The sequence below is a fragment of the Sander lucioperca genome, chromosome 10, assembly GCF_008315115.2.
Source record: "Sander lucioperca isolate FBNREF2018 chromosome 10, SLUC_FBN_1.2, whole genome shotgun sequence".
In the NCBI taxonomy this organism is placed as follows: domain Eukaryota; kingdom Metazoa; phylum Chordata; class Actinopteri; order Perciformes; family Percidae; genus Sander; species Sander lucioperca.
The window spans coordinates 25,107,909-25,130,409 of record NC_050182.1 but is presented as its reverse complement, the minus strand read 5'-3'; the positions used below and the strand labels follow the sequence as shown (position 1 = coordinate 25,130,409).

At 39.8% G+C, this 22,501-nt stretch overlaps 2 protein-coding genes across 4 annotated transcripts; one reads left to right on the top strand and one right to left on the bottom strand.

Annotated features, from left to right (window-relative positions):
- Positions 1–277: 277 nt before the first annotated feature.
- On the top strand, positions 278–13,776 carry cnot3a (CCR4-NOT transcription complex, subunit 3a). Of its 3 annotated transcripts, none has more exons than XM_036005872.1 (18): positions 278–489; positions 1,090–1,160; positions 1,326–1,393; positions 1,485–1,559; positions 1,670–1,759; positions 1,878–2,006; positions 2,211–2,306; positions 2,452–2,671; positions 2,778–2,911; positions 3,130–3,186; positions 3,462–4,383; positions 4,487–4,592; positions 4,685–4,826; positions 7,441–7,540; positions 8,206–8,404; positions 12,317–12,449; positions 12,563–12,688; positions 12,817–13,776. In XM_036005872.1, exons 2-18 carry the CDS (start codon positions 1,136–1,138, stop codon positions 12,913–12,915), a joined length of 2,721 nt encoding a protein of 906 aa, XP_035861765.1. In that variant the 5' UTR covers positions 278–489; positions 1,090–1,135; the 3' UTR covers positions 12,916–13,776. The 3 variants fall into 3 exon arrangements, with proteins under 3 accessions (XP_035861765.1, XP_031155289.2, XP_035861766.1); XM_031299429.2 differs by having other exon boundaries at positions 7,441–7,549; XM_036005873.1 differs by lacking the exon at positions 1,090–1,160 and having other exon boundaries at positions 327–489; positions 7,441–7,549.
- A 1,026-nt stretch (positions 13,777–14,802) lies between these two features.
- prpf31 (PRP31 pre-mRNA processing factor 31 homolog (yeast)) lies at positions 14,803–22,444 on the bottom strand. Its single transcript, XM_031299430.2, has 14 exons — positions 22,245–22,444; positions 20,965–21,180; positions 20,809–20,869; positions 19,878–19,961; positions 19,671–19,768; positions 19,078–19,184; positions 18,257–18,426; positions 17,937–18,094; positions 17,745–17,834; positions 17,259–17,386; positions 16,965–17,037; positions 15,347–15,475; positions 15,149–15,247; positions 14,803–15,063 (listed from the first exon to the last, which is right to left on the bottom strand). Exons 2-14 carry the CDS (start codon positions 21,178–21,180, stop codon positions 14,950–14,952), a joined length of 1,527 nt encoding a protein of 508 aa, XP_031155290.1. The 5' UTR covers positions 22,245–22,444; the 3' UTR covers positions 14,803–14,949.
- Between the last annotated feature and the right edge of the window lie 57 nt (positions 22,445–22,501).

Here is a 22,501-nt window from a genome sequence, read left to right as displayed (position 1 = left end):
ATGGCACGGTCTTCCTCGTGGGATGGAGTTTGCTCAGTTGTCATGGAGATCAATCGCTCACCATAAATGAACAAGGAATTGAATATATATCTGAAGTAACATCTATTACAATATCCATACTACGAGGTTAGGGGTTAATAAAGATAAACTATAGAAATGTTTCAAAAAATAAATATTGGAAATGTCTGATTTCAGATGCAGCTTTGGTCTTGTGTCGATCACAGTTCATCAGACGGCTGAGCCAATGGTCGAACTCCATTCCAGCGGATGTCTGTCAGTGACAGGCGTGAGCTCTGTGCAATCAGATCGCGTAGATTAGATTTAGGGCGGGGCCTCAAGGCGGAGGTGGGATTTTAGCTACCGTCCATCTTCAGCTATATTACAGTGAGCGAGCTTGTCGAAAAGAAAACACAATTTGGAAGTAAAGAAGACTTTCTGGAATTAGTTTTGGCTGTATTTGAAAAAGACAAACGAAAGCCCATACCCTAGGTAAATGTCGTAAACAACTATAAGTCTAGATGCTCGGGTTGACCCAGTTTCCCTTTTTCCTAAATTTGGCTAGCTAAGCTGCTAGCTAGCATTTTATGCATTAGCTAGCCAGACAGTTAGCCATATTAGCTAGCAGGTTAACGATTAGAATGGATTCTGATATACTGTGCCTTTCACAACGCAAACCCACCATATAAAAGCTATACTGGACCCCAACATAATGATGCATGAATATGACGTCCATCCATCAATATGCTCCGTGGTACTTGTTTTGAAACGGGCCAGTTAACCGAGCGAGGTGGACGAGCTAAGATGCTGGCTAATGTTAACGTTAGCTGGCTAGGTGGCTAATTGTAACTGACAACCATATCTGTCATATTGGTAACAGCAAGATCAGCTACGTTCACGAAAATATATCCATAGTTAGAAGTTCTGTTGTAAAGTATCCTTCAATTCTGAAGAGATAACGTTATTTGTGCAGCCGAGTTAACTGGCCAGCTGGCTGGATGTAACGTCAGCTCCACTCCGATGTAACGTTACTGATGCTCTGTTGAAGGGATTGTGTTTTGTTTGAATGGACGTTTGGTTTTCTTTACATAGCCAACTTTGTGACAGACGGAATGTGGACATTGTCGTAGTCAGAGCCATGGCTGACAAGAGAAAACTACAAGGTATGAATGTTGGTGAACTCATCAGTAATGTTGCAAAGGATCCATCACACTGTCCAGCCTGGCATCTTGCACAGAGACTTGGACTGACTTCATCTCGCAAAGTTTTTTGGTGTTGCACAGATTGATGTTGTGAATGATGTTGGACCACATGTTGTATCTCCACAGGTGAGATCGATAGATGTTTGAAAAAAGTAGCTGAAGGTGTAGAACAGTTTGAAGACATCTGGCAAAAGGTAAGAGATCTTTGCATCCCGCATTGATACTCTATTTCAAAAAATGATGTTGCAAAACCTAAATGATCTAATCTAATTTGTCTACATTTAGCTTCATAATGCAGCCAATGCAAACCAGAAGGAAAAATATGAGGCTGACCTCAAGAAAGAGATTAAAAAACTACAGGTAAGACGTTTTAACTCACCTTGTCCCTTTATCTACACTGTTGGTCAACAGTGCATGTATTTAAAAACAGTACTGCGTTTCAATGTTTTCACCGTCTGTACTCTTTCCAGCGATTGAGAGATCAAATAAAAACATGGGTGGCCTCAAACGAGATCAAAGACAAAAGGCAGCTAGTCGAGAATCGCAAACTTATAGAGACGGTATGGTTCTCGATAATTGCCTATTTTTAGTTTATTATTGTTTCTGTAAAGTAGCATTTAGACATCAGCTCATCAAAACGGTTAACTCTCAAGTCTTATATGAATTTTCTTTCCTTAGCAAATGGAGCGGTTCAAGGTGGTGGAACGTGAAACAAAAACAAAAGCCTACTCTAAAGAAGGCTTGGGGCTCGCACAGAAAGTGGATCCAGCTCAGAGGGAAAAAGAGGAAACGGGACAGTGGCTAACAGTAATACATCCACTATTATCTATACCTGTTGTACATTTTGGTTGCCTGAGTTTTTCTGGCTGAAGTTTTAAAAAGAAATGTTGATGTTGACCTTGTCAACTAGGGTTTAATAAATAAGTCAGTTTGATAAAAATGCGTTTTTAGGAAGAAGTTTTGATTGAATCCATTAACACTCTTTTTTTCCGATCTCTTTCTCACCTGCAGAATACGATAGACACTCTAAATATGCAGGTGGATCAGTTTGAAAGTGAGGTGGAATCTCTTTCGGTTCAGACGAGAAAGAAGAAGGGCGATAAGGATGTAAGTCTCATTATTTTCAAAGTTGCTTATTATGTTGCTGTAATTCCTGCAAATATTCAATGTCGTGTTTTGCAATGTAGTCTGGTAAAGGTTTGGCTAAAATGTTTGTCTTAAACACGATGCTTGTCTTCTGTCCTTCATGTAGAAGCAAGATCGTATTGATGAGCTCAAGCGGTTGATTGAGAGGCATCGATTCCACATTCGCATGTTGGAGACCATTTTACGAATGCTAGATAATGACTCAATACCAGTGGATTCAATCCAGAAGATCAAGGATGATGTTGAATACTACATTGATTCCTCCCAAGACCCAGACTTTGAAGAGAACGAGTTCTTGTATGACGACTTAGACCTGGAAGACATCCGTGAGTAGAGCACCGTGGAGTGTTAGCATGATGCTTTTGTTCAGATATCAGAGGGGTTATAAGGACAACATCTGACGCTTGTCTTTGTCCTGTCTTTCTTTTATAGCTGCAGCATTAGTTGCAACTTCTCCATCAGGTCAGGGCAATGTGGAGGATGAGATGTATCTCCACTCCAGCAGCACTCCCACTTCCACAACCTCTTCTTCACCCATTCCTCCATCCCCGGCCACTTGCACTGCTGTAAGTTCTTGTGTTGGTATTTCTAAAACTTGGGTCAGTGTGTGAAAGGGATGCTGTGTAGAAAAAGTACATTCTGACACAATTTTGCACATATCTCTCTGTTATGTATACATTTTGTTAACCCTTCTACAAGTGTCACTGTGTTGTAATCCACTGCATAGTTTGCTGAATCAACATTTCAAAAGTGGATTGTCATATCAAGGTATCTACTTCTATAGGAGAACTCAGAGGACGATAAGAAAAGGGGACGATCGACAGACAGTGAAGTTAGTCAGGTGAGAGGCTCTCATCTGTACTGTGCCAGTAGATAAACAGTTTAGTGCAGCGCTCTTCATCCTTGGTCCGGGTGAGGCACGGAGGCTGAAGGGTTCTCGTGCACTGACTGTGGGACCATGCTTGGAGACTTTTGATTTAGTTTGTCCCATCATCTGCATATATGGAAGTCCATAGTTCTCAGTAAACTTTGCTCCTCATACACTTTGTACAGCCTTTGTCACCCTCTGGACAGTTTTGTCTGAAATGCCTTTTTCTGGTGCTTTGCCATTTTCAGTCACCTGTGAAGAACGGCACCCCATCCTTGCTATCTTCCTTCTCCTCCTCCACCACCTCTGGGTCCTCCTCGTCCTCCTCACTTGTGTCCATGGCGAGTGTTGTCGGAGGCAGTCCCGCGGTTCCCTCAAGCAACAGTCTTATAGGGAGCTTCAGCAGTGCGGTGCAGCAACATCAGCATCAACCTGCACAACAGCAGCAACAACCTCAGCCACCAAACCAACCACAGCAGCAGCAGCCACCTCAGATAAAACCCTCTGTCCCCTCAAACAACACCCCCAGCCCGCCAAGCAACCCTCTTCTCCCAGCCTCACCTGCCCCCTCTCTCTCCACGCCCAGCACACCCAGTTCATTAGCTCTCAACTCTCAGTCACAGCTCACATCTGTGCCCACCCCGGCATCCGGTTTGGGACTCGGGCTGGGGCTGGGATTGAGCAAAATTGGCATGACAGGGACCAGCAGTGCCAACCAAATGTCTGGTCTGGGCCTGTGTGGCCACCCCTCTTCTTTAAACACAATGGCAGGGCTCATTTCGGGCTCCACACCTGCCCCTTACGCTCAGGCAGCAGCTTCAGGAGGCTTGGGTTTGAGCAGCACCACCCAGTCCAGCATTTCAGAGAACAGCACTTCCATCCCCACCTCTGGCTCCAGTGGAGTCACCACCAACGGAGCGGGGATAGGGCTCGGTTTGCTAGGTTCCAGCCCGGCCCACAGCTCTTTGAGTGGGAGTATTTTGGGTCTGGTTCCTGGGCAAAATGTAACCCCCGGTGCCTCTCAGGTGTCCCCAAGTTCTGTCAGCACTACCCCCGGAGTAGTTGGCATGATGGGAAGCAGCGGAGGGAATATCAGCGTGATTGGAGGAGCAGGGGTTAATGTTGCTCCTGCTAGACCACCCAGTGGACTGAAGCAAAATGGAAGCACAAGTATGTTAACTTATTGTGCTTGGCCTTGTGTGACTCTGTTTAAGTCAAAGTTGTCTTCTCTCTATAAAGGATTTTCCCTAACTTTTCCCTCACCTGCCCTCAGGTTACAGTGCTGTAGTGGCAGAGAGCTCCACAGAATCAGCTCTAAGCACACCGAGCCAGTCACAAAGCAGCCAACCCTCATCTCTCAGTTCTTCAACCAGTCAGCCGTGAGTTATTTGTTGGTCACTTGATCACTACTTATTCTTTACATGATAGTTGTTAACTTGTCTCTCTGTTGTTCCCACTCTACTTGCTGCAGGATGGACAATGGTCCCAGTTTAATCAGCTCCATCACCCTGCCTCCCAGCTCTCCGTCCCCATCGTTCTCAGACAGCACACCCGGAGGAGGGAGTCTTCTCAACGGGCCCCACTCCTACACACAGGCATCTGAGGCCCTCAAGGTAAAGGACCTTAGCAATGAGATAGAGCATTAAGGCCCTGACACACTAGGGAGATGGTCGGCCGTTGGTCAAATTTGGGCTGACGATGAGCGCCCATCACCCTAGTTTTCCAGGTGTGTCTCGCACCGTCGACCTTCGTCGACTTTTTTTCCACTGTTGGTTAGAGGATTGACTTCGATGGGCTGTTCGGCTTAAGCGAATTAGTGCACGTCATGAAAAACGGAAGTGAGGAAAGCAAGCAAACAAATAAAGCCAAGAGGGCACAAACGGAACGTACTATTCATTTTTCATCTTCATCTCATCAATCCAATACACAAAAGGGCTGTCAAAACTGGCCAAAAAGACATTTGAATGTTCCTTCTAGGGCTGCAACTAACGATTATTTTCATAGTCGATTAATCTGTCGATTATTTTCTCGATTAATCGATTAGTTGTTTGATCTATAAAAATGTCAAAACATGGTGAAAAATGTGGATCAGTGTTTTCCAAAGCCTAAGATGACGTCCTCAAATGTCTTGTTTTGTCCAAAACTCAAAGATATTCAGTTTACTGTCACAAAGGAGAGAATAAACTAGAAGATATTCACATTTAACAAGCTGGAATCAGAGAAATCTAATTTTTTTTAATAAAAAAATGACTCAAACGATGAATCGATTATCAAAATAGTTCAATTCAATTCAATTCAATTTTATTTATAGTATCAAATCATAACAAGAGATATCTCGAGACACTTTACAGATAGAGTAGGTCTAGACCAAACTCTGTACTTTACGAAGCCCCAACTATTACAGTGGTTGCCTCAAGAGCAAGCATTAGCAGTAGCTATTGCGACAGTGGCAAGGGAAAACTCCCTTTTTTGTTAGGAAGAAACCTCGGACAGACCCAGACTCTTGGTAGGCGGTGTCTGACGGCACCAGTTGGGGGAGTGGTGAATGGTGGCAATAATAGTCATAATAAAGATAGTGAAGCAGTGATCACAATGGTAGTCATAGTAGTTCATGTCATAGTAGGGCACAGCAGGGCGTTACGGGGTGTAGTGTGGCACAGCAGCCTGGGTGGACGCGGTTGGACGCGGCAGGACGCAGTCGGACACTGCGGGGAAACGCAGAGCGTAGCAGGGTGTAGTAAGTCCATAGCGTCAGCTGCACCCAGGACCCCGGTGTAGGTGCCACCCAATTCCAAGGCGATGTTCTGGGTGAAGAAGAAGCAAAGGGACTCCGGGGAGAAAACTCCCCAGAGCTAGGTTAGTAACAGGCATTTCTGGGACTAAGATGCACACAAAAGGAGACAAGTGAAAAGAGAGAAGAGGGAGCGGCTCATTGTGTCCTTGGAAGGAGCTTCCCACAGCAGTCTAGAGTTATAATAGTATAACTAAGAGAGGCAGTTGGCGATTAATTTAATAGTTGACAACTAATCGATTAATCGATTCATCGTTGCACCTCTAGTTCCTTCTAAAAAAACACACAGGTTTGAACTATTAGAATATCTATTTTTGCACATTTTGTCCATAATAGTGCAAACATAACGAGATACATAACTACTTCTGTAGGTATATTTCTTTTAACATAAACATGTCTTTTAAAAGACATACATACCTAGACACTACAATATAAAATAATGTCCTATACCATAACAAATAATTTAAAGACTGTCAACCTCTCTCTCTCTCAGCCCCCCAGCAATCAAGCTAGCTAACTAAATTAGTGCATTTTTTTTGGCCAAAACAAAGGTAATGTGAGGCCACGCCACAATCGGCCTTCATCGCCAGTAGTTCTTTGTCCTTGTGTGTCAGCACCATACGTCTTTTATCAGAGTCACATTCATTAAACTAGAGAGATTATTATCAGGTGTATCTATAGCCTTATTAGCTGACTGCATGGAGAAATTTGGCAGACAAGACAAATAAGCTGTTTGAGATTGTGAGATTGATGTCAGTCTGTGGACAAAAAGCTTTCTGCAGTAATTATTATAGAGTATCTGCCCTTCAATTGCAAAAAGGGAGACTTCTCATCACCTGGTCAGTGCTTGAAGAGTGAAAATTACACCATTCAACATCGGCTGTAAATAGCGTTATTAAAATACCCCTGGCTGCCCACAAACCTTTGTTCTGGGCAACATTTATACCAAACACAGAAGCCCACTCTTACCCAGTGGTACGGATAGAAATCATCTCATGCCAAGACATATTTGGACTTATGCCCAATTCTCTCCACTGCAAACACCATGAAGAAGGCAGTGTTGGACAATGTATCAGTATAGAATGTATTATATTGTTGTTAGCTGTGCCAGAAAACATTATTAGTATTTATTTAGATTGGTTGATGAATTTTGAATACGTTACTCATTGTATCTAAAACATATCATTGATAATAACTGTTGCTGGCTGTGGGTGCATCATTTTAGCCAGGAGTTAATGTTTCAGGGGGTGGGGCATCTCTTGACTGTTGTAAGTCAATGTAGCAGCTGTAATAGTAGTTGGTTTTCATCATTTATTTTCTGCATTTCCCTTCCACTCTTAAATGCCCATACTGGTATTTTCCTCTCTCTTCACAACTTAATTTGACTAAATCAACCACACTGTTCTCATGTTGTCTCCGTCTCGTTCACACCCCAGGCCCCTGAGCCTCTCAGTTCTCTGAAGGCGATGGCTGAAAGAGCAGCGCTGGGATCAGGCCTGGACGGAGAGATTCCCAACCTGCACCTAACAGACAGAGGTCGGAACGGTCAGGCATTTTCTTTCTGCACGGTGAACCTTCTGTCACTCGTACACTGACTAATATCTGAAGTGGAGGTGACTTACAATGATATTTCATTTGGTATAAATATGTGATTCACTCCAAAGCACCTTGCAACAGCTGCTGCATTAGATACAGTAGGGTAAAAAGTCAAAATGACCATAAAGTATTGAAACAATTAATCAGTTGGCCAACTGACTGAAAATTGATTCCAGGTATCCAATTATCAATTACATATTTGTCAGTTAAGTAAACACTAAACATCAACTGGTTAATACCTCAAATACAGTTGCTGCTTCTCTCAATTTCATATCATTGTGATTTGTTCATGTTAGCAAGACTAAGTGAGCGTACTTAAGACATTTTTACTTTTTATGTAGTGAATGATTAATCAGTCAATTGAGCAAAATGTCAGAAGTGTAGTGTATAATGAAAATAATTGTTAGTTGCAGCCGTACACTCAGACAAAGCATGTAACAAATATTTACTCATAAACAGAAATGTGCTCCGGAAAGAAGTCAAAGTTTATGAAATAGATTTCCCATAAAAGGCACCAGAGGCGGGGTGGTTCTTGAACATAAGAGAATAGACTGTACACTATTTGTGTCATCGACTGAATCTTTCACTTTTTCTTTGTCCTGCAGATATCTTCTCTGGTTCATCTGCAGCGCCCGGCACTCCAGCCGCCCCCCAGCCGTCCGTGTCGGAAGTCAGCATTCCCCCTTCGCTCGGGGTCTGTCCACTTGGCCCCACCCCTCTCCCCAAAGACCAGCTCTACCAGCAGGCCATGCAGGAATCCGCATGGACACACATGCCACACCCCTCCGACTCTGAGAGGATCAGGTGAGGACACCGCATTTTTTACAACCAGTGATGATGCATCCCTCATATTCTTTATAACTTGGGTAATGCATTACTGTACATCATGGCTCCTGAACAACTAAACGTATGTAAAGGATGAGTTTGGCGATATTCTATATATCTTTCTAAGACCAAAACCAACGAATTGATCCTACTAACAAACTAAGTATTGCCTGTGTAGCTCAAGCTTGGTGTAGCTTTTTTCTCTGTGCCATGGAGCTCCCATTGTTGTCCAAACATTATTGGAAACACATAAATGAGCCATATCGATGCACTGGAAGATATGTTACTTCATTACAAGGAACATGGCCACTGAAGTGTATTTTGGGTCAGTACAGTAGCTAGAGTCTGCAGTTTGAGAACAAATAAATGCTGAAGCTCCTCAAAACCACCGGAGGTGTACCGTGTCTTGTTTCCCCGGCTGCTGGGTGAAATGACGGGGGTTAGCTCCGGAGACTCCAGCCCGACGTTGACCCATTGACGTCAATGCTTCGATTTGATTCAATGACCTACTTCGTTGATCAAGCCTTTCATTCGCCATAAAAGAACTCATCTTAACCCAGTAACTTTACAAGAGAGACTTGCAGTCACTCTGAGAGTCCTGGCATCTGGTTGCCCAGGAGCTCGTTCATGCTTCCTGTTTCTGCTTTGTTGCGCGCCGCTGAAAAAAAAAAAGAGTGGTGCGCGACCTCTGCTCACGCGCTATAAATCTGGGCAAGATCTACGACATTTTGGTTGCAGCTACTGTAAAACACGCTTTATGCTCCTAAACGGATGTTAGAGGCAACCGAAACATCGCTGCACGGGACGCTAGTTAACACTACACTTGGCAGCAGCTAACGTTAGCCTACCGTTAGCTAGCAGCTGGATTGAACACGGTTAAAATGCTGACAGCTAAACGGTGTAAAAGTTTGTCTATATCTCACTGTGGAGGACTCCAACACCGAGACGTACAACAGTCTGTAGCTGCCGTTGTCTGAAAAACAAAACAGATGTTGCGTTCACTTGAAACTCGCCTGCATTCAAAGTTATTGTAAAATACCCTTTTCCCACCCAGTGGTTGTTTTTGTTGTTTAACAGGAATTTTCTGGTGAAATAAGGAAGAGGCTCGATATTTATATAACTTCATATCATTTATTTTTATATAACTAATTGACTGAAATGGTTATCAGAAATAATCTCAGAAATAATTTATTTAAAAAAAGACTAAAATGGTTTGACTAAAACTTCACTAAGATATATTGAGTTCTCTTTTGACTAAAACTAGACTAAACTGACGAGACTTTTAGTTGACTAAAACTTGCATAACAAAAAAAGATATGTGATTCATTAAATATGACTAAAACTAACGAGGACATTTGGCACAAGACTAAGACTAAATTAAAAATAGTTGACTACTACATCCATGGTGTGTAAAGGCCTTAACATATCAGAGTTAATTTGAATGCATCAGTTTTGGACAAATTTGTGCAGAGGTGTTCATGTATGTATGTTGGCATTGAAACAGGAAACTTTGTCACTGATAAATTAAAAACCGGCATTATAAACTATATTATTTAATTTTGATATTTTTTGCATTCTAATGCGTTTTGCAATAATAATCTTCATCGTCATACTTTTTCATTCAGTTTTTTTTCTTCTACTTTTTTCGACATACTATACTGTGACATTTTTTTCCACTTTTTACGACATCTATGCTATGACTTTTAATGACTTTAAATGACTTTTTTATGACGTACTATACTATGACTTTTTAGAACATTGTTTATGACAAATTATGTATGAGTGTACATGGATGGGAGGGGCTATTCACATACAGGTCTGTAGGTCAATGTGTTTGAGAGAGAGAGAGAGAGAATTTTACCCATTTGAAAAAAAAAAATCAATATTTGGTGATCAATGTTTATATTGTGGCTGGCCAACACAAATCTACAATGTATGGGAAACACTACCTTTTTTATGACACTATACTATGACTTTTTAACGACATTCTATACTATGACTTTTTTATGACATACTATACAATGACGTTTTTCCACTTTTTACGACATTCTATGCCATGACTTTCTATGACTTTTTTATGACATACAATGACTTTTTAGAACATTTTTTACGACATACTATACCAGTGTTTCCCATACATAGGTTCTACTTGGGCGCCCCACCCAGGTAGATAAAATCCGAATTACATTTATTTTCCCAATCAACGGTGTATTTTTTTACAGCACACACAGACCAGCTGCCTCCAGCCCTTCCCCCTCGTGAAGTCTTGTGCCGCGTGCATGACAGCGTCAACGCTGCACTTCAGGCTCAGAGGCTATCGGTAGTAGTAGCATGCTGCTGGTGGTCTTGCTGTGGGATGAACTGTACTAATAAAACCATAGAAACACCGCGGCCACGCCGCTGTGAATGCTCCCCGAACATCATTTATCAGAGTCTCTTTGTTACCCCGGTCCGCGGCAGTCTCCTCCGCTCCATATCTTTATATTATATTATATATTTTTTATAACGGAGCTAACCGGAGCTGACTGCAGCTAACCGCTAATCAGAGCTCAGCTACACTTTCCTTTCATTTGTTTTAAATTCAACAAGCAATTTGTTGTATTTTAGCAGAATACTGAAAGCAGCGGAAAGGCAGAACTGAGTACATTTTAATATCTGTTTATTTATCGCAAGTAACCATTATTGCGATATTCAACAACTTTATGGCATATTGCATATTTTCCTCATATCGTGCAGCCCTAATAACCACCCTGAAATTGTGTCAGATGCAGCACAGTGTCGCAATATTTTCATCTGTATCAGTATCATCTTTTAGTCTAATTTCTTTAATATGTGAATAATTATTTCTTTCTAAAGTATCTGTTAATGTTATGTAGTCATTGGTTTAAAAAAATAGTTCATAAACCTTTGTTTGACTAGTTTATTACTGAACCCAGCCATCACGCACTACGACATCACATCCTGGACCACCCACCACCACAAGTAAATTCTCAACCTGTGGGAAACACTGTATACATTTTTAGAACATTGTTTACGACATACTATACAATGACTTTTTATGACATACTATACTATGACTTTTTGCTTTTTGGGCATTTTAGGCCTTTATTTTGACAGAACAGCCAAAGACATGAAAGGGGAGAGAGTACTACACTATGACTTTTTACAACATTCTATGCTATGACTTTTAATGACTTTATATGACTTTTTTATGACATACTATACTATGACTTTTTTTTCTACTTTTTTCAACATACTATACTATGACTATACTGTGACTTTTTTCGACATATTATCCTGAGTTTTTTCGACATACTATACTGTTAACTTTTTTCTCACTTTTTTTGACATACTATAACTACGACTTTTTTTCCATTTTTTATAACCTACTATACTATGACTTTTCCAACATACTATACTATGACTTTTTTTTCTACTTTTTTCCGACATACTATACTAAGGCGGTTTTTTTTTCTACTTTTTTCCGACATACTATACTATGACTTTTTTTTTCTACTTTTTTCCGACATAATATACTATGACTTTTTTTCGACATACTATGACTTTTTTTCGACGTACTATAGTATGACTTTTTTCCACTTTTTTTGACATTCTATGACATTTTTATGACATATTACTTTTTATGACATACTATGACTTTTTGGAACATTGTTTACGACATACTATGAGTTTTTTCGACATACTGTACTTACCTTTTTTTTACTTTTTTTCCACATATGGAATGAAATGTCAGATGCATGCATGGTTGTGGTTGGTTGGGATCATGGGGGCTGGTATTCTTAAAAAATGTACCCCTTGAAGTATTTGTGGGGAGCCTTGGTCACTTGTTTTTCCTATGGATTTAAAACTGTCTTTGCGTCTGTCCTAAAGGCAATACCTGATGAGGAATCCATGTCCCACATTGCCGTTCCATCATCAGATACCGCCGCACCACTCTGACTCCATAGAGTTTTACCAGAGACTGTCCACAGAAACTCTCTTTTTCATCTTCTACTACCTAGAGGTAAAATACTCAACCACCAACTGATGTTTGTTGACAACCTTTCTGTTCTTCTCCCAATGATGTATTACAGGCTTGCTTGTAAGCTTGGTGTATTTGACCTCCCCCTCTCTCAGGGCACCAAGGCTCAGTATCTGTCTGCCAAGGCTCTGAAGAAACAATCTTGGAGGTTTCACACCAAGTACATGATGTGGTTCCAGAGACATGAGGAGCCCAAGACTATCACTGATGAGTTTGAACAGGTGCAGACTCACCACAGTTCACATTTTCTCTTGAAGTTAGAAAGTAGTATGGGGACCAATTGATTGTAGTTTGTTGTTGTGGTGTCAGTTTTTGAATGATTGCTCTTTCCGCTCTGCTGTTCCTCCAGGGCACTTACATTTACTTTGACTATGAGAAATGGGGCCAGAGGAAGAAGGAGGGGTTCACCTTTGAGTACAGGTACCTTGAAGACCGAGATCTGCAGTGACGGACACAGGGAATTGAAAGGACAGAGAGAGACAAAACGTGCTGCTGTTGACATTCCGAGACTGAACTTCAAACTGTGGATAGAGATTGTGATGTGTAGTAGAAACACTCTCCTAAAATGGAGACTGGTGTCTGTATAGGCTGCATCTCAACGTGAAGTCCCTCGCTCCTCCTGTAGCTTTTTGCTTTTGACAAAAAATGCCCTGTGGGCCTGATCAAATGCATCACGCTGCACGGGCTGAGAGGGTTCTCACTAGAGATCTGCGTTTGTGCCTGTCTGTGTGCACACTCAGTATGTGGCATTAGGAAAGCCTACCCCATGCATGTTTCTCATGTTTTGTTTTCTTTTTCTGTTTCAACATGATTCTCTGTACCACCTACCCAACATGAGCCTGGAAGCCTTTGACTTGACACAAAACAAACCTTGGATTTGATTGTTAAGTAAACTGCCCATCTTGTATTTACTGTAATTTGGTGGTTTAGAATGGGGAGGTACAGTGGACATTTAGTCATGGTGTGTAGGACTGGCTTCTTTTAAGAACCTACTATGCCCGTTGAATATGGTCACTATTAGAAATAGTGAGCGGTTATCAATAGTTTTATTGATATTGTCTTGGTCGAGTAAAACGCTGATTGAGAGTGTCCACAGGGCCTCTCCCTGTGACAGGGAAAGAGTCCTAATTGGACATGGATTAAATTGCTATGCAATTGAACTGGTCTCCGACTCCCTCTCTTTACAAATAAAATGTTTTTAAGTTAACCTGTCAAAGAAAATGCATTATGGCGCATTCATGTTTGTGACAAATTAATAAACTTGTAAAATAAATCTTGTAAAAAAAAAATAGGGTTTGAGACATTTATCTACTTCTTCTAATGTATGATTTGTACACCATTGAGGAATTCTCATCATCCTTAATGCCAAAGGGCACGGTAAGCGTAGTGAATGTACCCGTCCCGTACCCAAATCACCTCACAAATTACTCACAATACACAAATATTAGATAAATCTGTGTTTGGTTTGAGTCAACTTTCTACCTTAAGTTAACATTTTATTCTATTCTGTTGATGTCACTTCATCCTTAAATCCACTGTGTTCATTTTACCACCTGATCATATAAGTGAAACCCTATACCGTGAAGGTGCACTGAAACTGTTTACATGTAGAGTGAAAACACAGAAAAAGGAAAATTCTGGTGGTAGAGTTCACTTGTGGGTCGAATAAGGAAATGTCTCCTCTGCCGTGGTTGTTCATGTGCTCCACTGAAGAACAATAACATTTAATCTGGTGTGGGACAGATCCCACCTTTTCTTGGCAGTTTGAATGGGGAGTGTTAAACTGAATCAGATTTTTCCATTTAAGCAACCATGAAAACTTAAGATCTGTACTGCAGTTAAAATTCTATGTTGTGTGTGATTAGTTTTCAGACTTTTGGGGGGAGGGGGGGTTGGATTGAGGATGTGAAAAAAAAGGAAAATGCAGCAAAGTTATGAGAGATTTGCCTTTTATAGATTCTATTTTTGGGGCTTTTAAGGTTTTCAGAAAGGGATGGTCAGTAAAGAAATTGCTAAAATGTGAATTTCAAGACGTATTTACAATTTTTTCTCATCACAGTTCTGCATGAGAGATGTCATAAAACAGGGTTATAAACAGGATTGTAAAATTTCAATAAATACTTTAAATTACAAGTCAGTGTGTGTTGTAAAGTCCTGTCATTCCTAAAAGGAATAGGGATTCATATATTTTCCACTCATTTTAGGCTGGATTTGCCAAGCATCGAGACAAACTTCGAGCTAATGGGTTAAGATTTGATATATGCGTTTACTAAGAGCATCATTTAAATGGCTACAACATGTTTTCCTTCTCTAAAAAGGAAGACAGGACACTTTGTGAAATCCTTACATGTTTTATTAAAATTAAATCAAAAGTAAAAACATAATACAGGACAAAGCACAATGTCAAACGAATTTGAAAATATACTTTACAGTGTTGAGTGCAACTATCCGTGTGTGGGATGCTGGTGTGTGATGTGCGTATTCACATCTTAGCTTCCTTCTTGACTTTGAGGAACTCCGCCATGTTAGAGAAGTATTTCTGGTTGGCTTCAGCCACCTTCTTCTCTGCAGCCTGAGGGTTCACAATCTCCAGCCCCTGCAGATAAGAGTACAATGGTTAGTTAACTAATATAAACCTGCACGGTGTATATGTCAATAAAAAGATGGTGATGACTTTTTACCTGAAGGGGAGTGAACGCTACACTGGAGCTGGTTCCTGAGGAGCGGTCTCTGACTGTGGATTTTCCTCCGTATGTCATGCTCTGCTTTTGCAAAGTCCTCTGTTGTGCGCAACAAAAAAATTCAGAGACTTTATGGACTAAAAACCAAAAATAAAATTACTTCGTAGTGGAGTGAAAATTAGCCATAAATGAGTTCACCTGGAGAGATTTGGAGATTCTGGCTTTGGTGGCCTCGTTGACCTGAGCCTGCCTGACGCGCCCGCTGCCGCTCTTCCCCAGCTGACCAAGACTGAAGCCCAGATCCTCCTGATAAGCATCGTCTTCAATCTGTAACACCACATCACAAATTAAGACGGTCTCACCGCTTATGCTTCTCCCAAAGCCATAGTATAGTATGTCGAAAAAAGTCAAAAATGTCAGTATGTTGAAAAAAGTCCAAAAACAATCTTAGTATAGTGTCGTGAAAATGTCATTAAAAAGTCATATTATAGTATGTTGAAAAAAGTCTTAGTATAGTACGTTGAAATAAAGTAAAATAGTATGTCAAAAAAGTCATAGTATAGTATGTCGAAAAAAATGTCGGTATAGTATGTTGATGAAATGTATAGTATGTCATAAAAATGTCATGAAAAAGTCACAGTATAGTATGTTGAAAAAAGTCAGTATAGTATGTCGAAATAAAGTCGAAAAAAAGTCATAGTATAGACACAAAAACGTGATGAAAAAGTCAGTATGTTGAAAGAAATTTCAGTATAGTATGTCGAAAAAAGTCAAAAGAGTCTTAGTATAGTATGTCGAAAAAATGTATAGTATGCCGAAAAAAGTCTAAATAACAAAGTATATGACTAAAATGTATGTCGTAAAAATGTCATGAAAGTCACAGTATAGTATGTCAAAAAAAAGTCATAGTATAGTATGTCGAAAAAAGTATAGTAGACTGTCGTAAAAATGTCATGAAAAAGTCATAGTATGTCATAAAAATGTAATGAAAAGTCATAGTATTGTATGTTGAAATAAAGTCATAGTATGTCGAAAAAAGTCAGTATAGTATGTCGTAAAAAGTCATATTATAGTATGTTGAAAAAAGTAAAAGTCTTAGCATAGTATGTCAAAAAAGTAAAGAGTCTTAGTATAGTATGTCGAAAAAATGTATAGTATGTCGAAAAAAGTCTAAATAAGTCATAGTATGTGACTAAAATGTATGTCGTAAAAATGTCATGAAAAATTCACAGTAAAACTTGTCGAAAAAAAGTCACATTACAGTAGGTCGAAAAAAAGTCCTAGTATAGTATGTAGAAAAATGTCGAAAAAAAAGTCGTAGTATAGTATGTCGTAAAAATGTCATATAAAGTCATATAGTATGTCGAAAAAAAAAAGTCATAGTATGTCGAAAAAAGTCAGTATGTCGAAAAGTATAGTATGGCATAAAATTGTCAAAATAAGTCATAGTATAGGGTTGTAAAAGTGTCATGAAAAAGTCATAGTATGTCGTAATAAAGTCATAGCATAGTATGTCGAAAAAAAAAAGTCACAAATGCATTGTATAGTATGTTTAAAAAAAAAAAAGTCGGAAAAAAGTCATAGTATATAGTATGTCGTAAAAACAACAAAATTGTCATAGAATGTTGTAGAAAAGTTGGGGGGAAAAAAAAAAAATCATAATACAGCATTACATCTCAAAATGTCATAGTACAGTAGGTCGTAAAAGTCATTAAAAAAACATGGACACTGGATTAAATGGAAGTAAAACAGACAGGGAGCATAGTTAAACAAGAGATGAAAAAAAGAGGAGGCCTGATAGACAATATCTACTTACCTCTGCGAAGGTCATCCTGTTAGCATGTTTCCTGATCTCAGTCAGTCCCAGACGCTCCTTCATCTTTCGATACCTTCATAAAGATAAGAGCATTGGAAAATGTACACACACATAAAGATAAGAGCATTGGAGAAGGTACACGCATGCACGCACACACACACGCATGCAGCTTCTTGCTGCTCTGTTGTGTGCTTTGTTTTGCTGTGCTGCTGTTGCAGAATGTTTTATTTGAAATAAAACACTGCAAGCATCTCCATATTGCACTTTTCTTTAAACGTGTGGCCTGTAGAGTACCTCCTTCCTCCTCTCTTCTTCCTCTGTCCGTCCAGCGGGGCTGGCAGTGGTTTGACCTGCTTCACTGGCGGAGGTTCCTGCCACTTATCAAACTTCCTTTCTATTTCTTCTTTTAGATCGTAGCCGACCTGCAGATAAAATACAAAAGGTTAACATAGGAGTTACAAATTAACTAGATATTTTCTTTAATATTGCTGCATGCAAAAAATAAATGTTGAAATGTTTGTAAAACATTTTTTTAAATATTGAAAGTGTGGTGGTGTCATTTAAACTACATAGCAATGGTTGAGGCTGTAACTTTTTATGTTGTGTTCGACTACATTGTATTGTAAAGTGTTTGTAAAAATTTTGGTCCTCCATATAAGTAAATGTAGACGTCAAGAAAATATCAGAATTTAGCCCTTTTGTACCAGGTTTATTTTGTTGCACCACCCAGTTCATCTTAAATTCTGCATTAATGTGTATGTGCTCCATATGAACAGTCACCTTGCCGGCTGAACTCTCATGGAAACTGTCCACTCGGGAAGCCAGAGTGCACTTTGCAGACACGAGACGAGCTGCCTTCCTCCTGAGGTCCTAAAGACACAACATGGGAGACAAGTGTTAGCTACAAGTTCCCCTTGCCGAGTTTAATGCACAAAAACACTGCAATAGGTTTATGTTGATATATTTACTGACAGGTGGTAGTGACTGCACAACATCACAGTGGTAGATGTAGCCGGTGTGGGGCAGCAGGGAGGTACTGCTGAAGCCGGACAGGGTTCTTCTCTGAGCTCCCAGCAGCATCAGATTACAGGCGGGCATCTTGGAGAGGTTAGTGAGGCCGCCAGCGATACCTGCAGCCAGAGGGGAAACCAGAGAGAGAGAGAGAGAGAAACAAAGAGTGACAACAACAAAAACAATTTATTTGGGATGGATGGCATGGACGATATAATATATTGTCACGTCAATTAATCTAAACGATTTAAATCTAAAACTAATCTTTTTGCATCTCTCACCCATGATCTTGGCTGCTGTTGACGCTCCAACAATGATGGACAGATTTGGGGCAATGAATGACATTCGGGACTCTACATATTCATATATCCTGTGTTTAGACTGGTTCAGCTCCAGAGCCATGTCACATGACTCCTCCAGTTGCTTCAGTTCATCCTCACTTAGCAGTGTCCTAAAACCATGAAAATACACAAATTCAACTTAAAAAAAGGTCCAATGTGTAGGAATTTCTCCCATTGAGCGTTGAGATCATATATCGCAATCAACTCTCTCGCGCCACGCAGTTCAAAGTACGTATTACAGCTACGGTAGCCTTCACGCTTCAAAAAGCCGGTCTCTTGCTCTTTTCAATATCTTTTTTCTTTTTCTGGGCGAAGAAGACAACTCCTGTTCCTGAAATTTGGATTTTGAATATGTGTGGTCCTCCATGTTTCCTTCTTCAAACTTGCCGGGGCCGGGAAGCTACGATACCCATTAGCAGCATTAGCAGCACCTGTGAGTTTATCATGTGATAGCGAAAACGCGAAAGCCGGAGCAGTATGTCCTGTATGTCCCTTACCGGCTAACGTATTTCAAGATGGCGCATGAATATGGAGCGTCTACCCCAGTTCATGCGAATGCAAATGTAAAATGTCAAGCCAAAAAGGAATACTTAGAATTGACGGTGGTGGTAAATATTCATGAAAAAGGACAAGTTTGTGAACGGGCAACAGAGATTTTGATAATGAACAACTAAACACGTTACACACTGGACCTTTAATGATAAGCATTGGACAGGATCGGTCAAACCGTTAAAACCACAGATGTCTGTCGACTGACTCACCCCTGTGTGGTCGAGGCTGTGACACTGACAACCATAATAGTGGCATTGGTGAGGATTTGCTGCAGAGTTTCATTGGTCTTGCACTTCTCTAGATTGTTTCCCAATTCCTGAGAAGGAAACACAAATGGAGAATAGAGGATGCTTAAAAACGTGACAAAATAATGGCTTTTTATATTTTCTTAAAAACATATGATCATTTCAAAGGGTGTAGCAATTGAGGTTTCATTTTTTTAAATAACTATTACTTACAGCATTAACCCATTTGGTCAGTTAGTGTAATTTCTACAACAACGCTTTAGTTTTGTTAAAATCAGACTTCTTTCCCATGACATAAGTGGTTATAATTTGGGAGTCCCAGACTTATTAACTTTTGTGTACATAACTCGTGAAAATATAAACTATTGCAAACAATCTAGAATTCATTATTGGCCTTCTGCAGATGTGTAACCATACATTCATCGATAACTAAAAACTGTCTTCTGTCCAACGAAAGACACAAATAATCAATAGTGCAGCAAAAGCAACTCTGGGCACCTTACTCTCATTCTGAAATGGGTTCTTTGTATAGAAGCAGAATAAACATTTCATCTCACCTTGACCGTGCGAACATAATCTAGAGAATCTGGCACCAGAGACTCGAGCTCTGGGAACCTCTTGGAGTACTTGTCCCGAGTAAACTTGTGAATGATATCTGAAACCCAGGCAGGAAAACACAACTTTGTTATACAGAGCAGAACAACATTAAACCCTTTACATTTTGAGTTTTTTTTTCTTCAACCAAGCAGGAACAGCCAACTCACTGAGCTCATTGTCGATCTCCACTGTGAGGTTATTGGCTGCAACGATCAGTCTGTATTCTGGGTCAGACTCAACTGGCCCCGAGACTAAAAGGAAACAAAACCCAACATAATCACACCAACTTTATTCAGATTCTTGGTTAAAATTACACTGAAATGAAATGCTGTGAGGAACTTTTTAAACATAAACCATGTGGTACGATATGTAACGTTACATACATACATACAGTAGCATAAATGAGTACACTCATGCTAAATTTGACTAAAAAGAGGAATAAAAAAAAAATCATCTTTTGGAAATTGATCTTAATGCCTTACTTAAAAAAATGAGGAAAAATTCAATCTTTAAGGACACCAGTTTTCTTTGTGAATGAATAATCTATCGTAAATAAATAAATGTTCTTCCTTAAAATACATCATCACATACCCTTCACCATACCTAGAGATTGGCATGGTTTTATTTCAGTTAGCCTAATAGCTGGTTTGATTTGCATTGAGAGATGATTTTATGGAAAGTACCCCATGCCAGTCTCTAGGTATGGTGAAGGGTATGTGATGATGTGGGGTTATTTTAATTCCAAAGGCCAAGGGAACTTTATCAGGATGCATAGTATCCTGGATCCATGAAATAACTGGCCTTTAAAAATAAAAGTCTGCCTGCCTCTATGGGAATTTAACATAGGGGTGTACTTACTTATGCCCCCTGTATTTTAAGGAAGAACATTTATTTATTTACGATACATTATTCATTCACAAAGAAAATTGGTGTCCTTAAAGGTTGGAATGTTCCTCATTTTTTTAATTAAGGCATTAAGTTCAATTTCCAAAAGATAATTTTTTTTATTCCTCTTTTTAGTCAAATTTAGCATGGGTGTACTCATTTATGCTACATACTGTACATACATACATAAACATGCAAATGGGTCACACTCACCCTCTGAGTTCCTGCGCTGCTTTCCACTATACTTTGAAATTTTCTCCATAATCTCTGAAAACTGTAGACAAAAATGAAGATTATGTTAGAATGACCAAAACAGATGCATTACTACTAATATCCGTTTGTATAACGCGCTTATATGATACAACTCACCTGTTTGCTATTGCGGAGCTTGGCGATGGACGCAACACTCTCAGCTTTACTGTAGTCCACCTCCATCTCCTCTTGGATGTCTTCCAGCCCTCCCTCTGTCCTTCCCTGTGTTGCCTCTCCATCACTATCCCCCTCCTCTTCCTCTGGATACAACCCATCCTCTCCCTCATCTCCGGCCTCCTCCAAATCTGCCAGGAGCTCGTCCGCCAGAGACATCTGCAATCAGCAGCAGAGAGTTTAAGGACATCCGAGGTAACTGGCTTGATAAGCCAAGGCTACTCAGATCAGTTTCCAAAATGAATCCCAAGGACCACCAGGGGTCCTGAGTGTTACTGATTGTACCACAGTTTAAATCTTTCTAATATAATATCTACTACTGACTGTATGGCGTCTAATATCTGTCAGAATTTTCTTTTCTTACTGTTATAGCTGATTGAAATGAACATTTTACTATCCACATTACTGATCTGTTGTAGGATAAATTAAATACAATATTTCTTAAAAGAAGCAAAGCAGATTCTTAAATAAATCTGAGAATAACTAGACGGTTAGAGAGACAAAAATATGATTAAAGACTATGTTCCTGACCGCTCTAACTTCTGCTTTATTCTTGTAAAATACTGGATACTTCTTCAGGCCCCTAATGAATCAATCTCAAAGCGACTTTGATAAAATAATTTTCATTTTGTACTGCTCACAACTAAGGCTATAACCTCACAAGTACACATTGATTCGTTTTAAGTTGGTCACATCCCAAAGCTATTGGGAATCAATGTTTGACTGGTAGTTTCTTCACAACTGCTAGTTTTTCTCTGTTTTTTTTTCATTATAAATTTGGACGATTCATAAAACAAGCAATTCAAGACACCGCTTTGTGCTCTTGCTATTTATGAACAGGCAAATACGAATCAATAATGCGAATAATGTTAGTTATAGCCTAAGACAAAACCCTCAAAGGGGATTCAGCAAATCACGTGGGAGTTGTTTTTAGAAGTAGCTGGAGGTGACACTAATGATTTTAGGGTATCACCACCACGGCTCTGATCACTCTCAAACATCATCATCATCAATAAATATAACAGGATAAATAATGAGGCAGACGAAAACTGAATATGTCACGTTAGCTATTTGAGAAAGACGTTTGTACACACTGTGATTCAAATTCAGTGGTTGAATCGTGAACGTAGCGTAGGGTTTATGCTAGCTAGCTAGCGTTAGCAAACGTTTGCTAGACGCAGCCCGTCATGTTACTAAACGCTTAATAAATATCGCAAACTTACCTCTAACCTTCAAACTCTGGTAGACTAATGAAACAAAACAAATATGCCTTATAAAGGCTTCAACACAAGCACGTCTTAGGTAAACGATACGATGTTTTCCTCGTCAGCCTGTGGTGTACTGGTAAATTGTTTGACGCAGACTAAATACGTAGCAACCTTCGAACTGATTTCTGGGAAATTAAGTCAATGAGCTGCACAAAGATGTATTCTTATATACTGTCTATGGGTGTATTCTTATATACTGTCTATGGGTGTAT

Coding starts and splice junctions, on each gene's coding strand:
- prpf31 (XM_031299430.2), bottom strand. CDS start 21,180: ATGTCTCTGGCGGACGAGCTCCTGGCAGATTTGGAGGAGGCCGGAGAT. Junction 19,962..20,808: donor GCAGCGCAGGAACTCAGAGG/GTGAGTGTGACC, acceptor GTTTCCTTTTAG/TCTCGGGGCCAGTTGAGTCT. Junction 15,476..16,964: donor ACAGGATGACCTTCGCAGAG/GTAAGTAGATAT, acceptor GTGGTGTTACAG/ATTGAAGACGATGCTTATCA.
- cnot3a (XM_031299429.2), top strand. CDS start 1,136: ATGGCTGACAAGAGAAAACTACAAG. Junction 1,161..1,325: donor TGACAAGAGAAAACTACAAG/GTATGAATGTTG, acceptor GTATCTCCACAG/GTGAGATCGATAGATGTTTG. Junction 1,760..1,877: donor ATCGCAAACTTATAGAGACG/GTATGGTTCTCG, acceptor TTCTTTCCTTAG/CAAATGGAGCGGTTCAAGGT.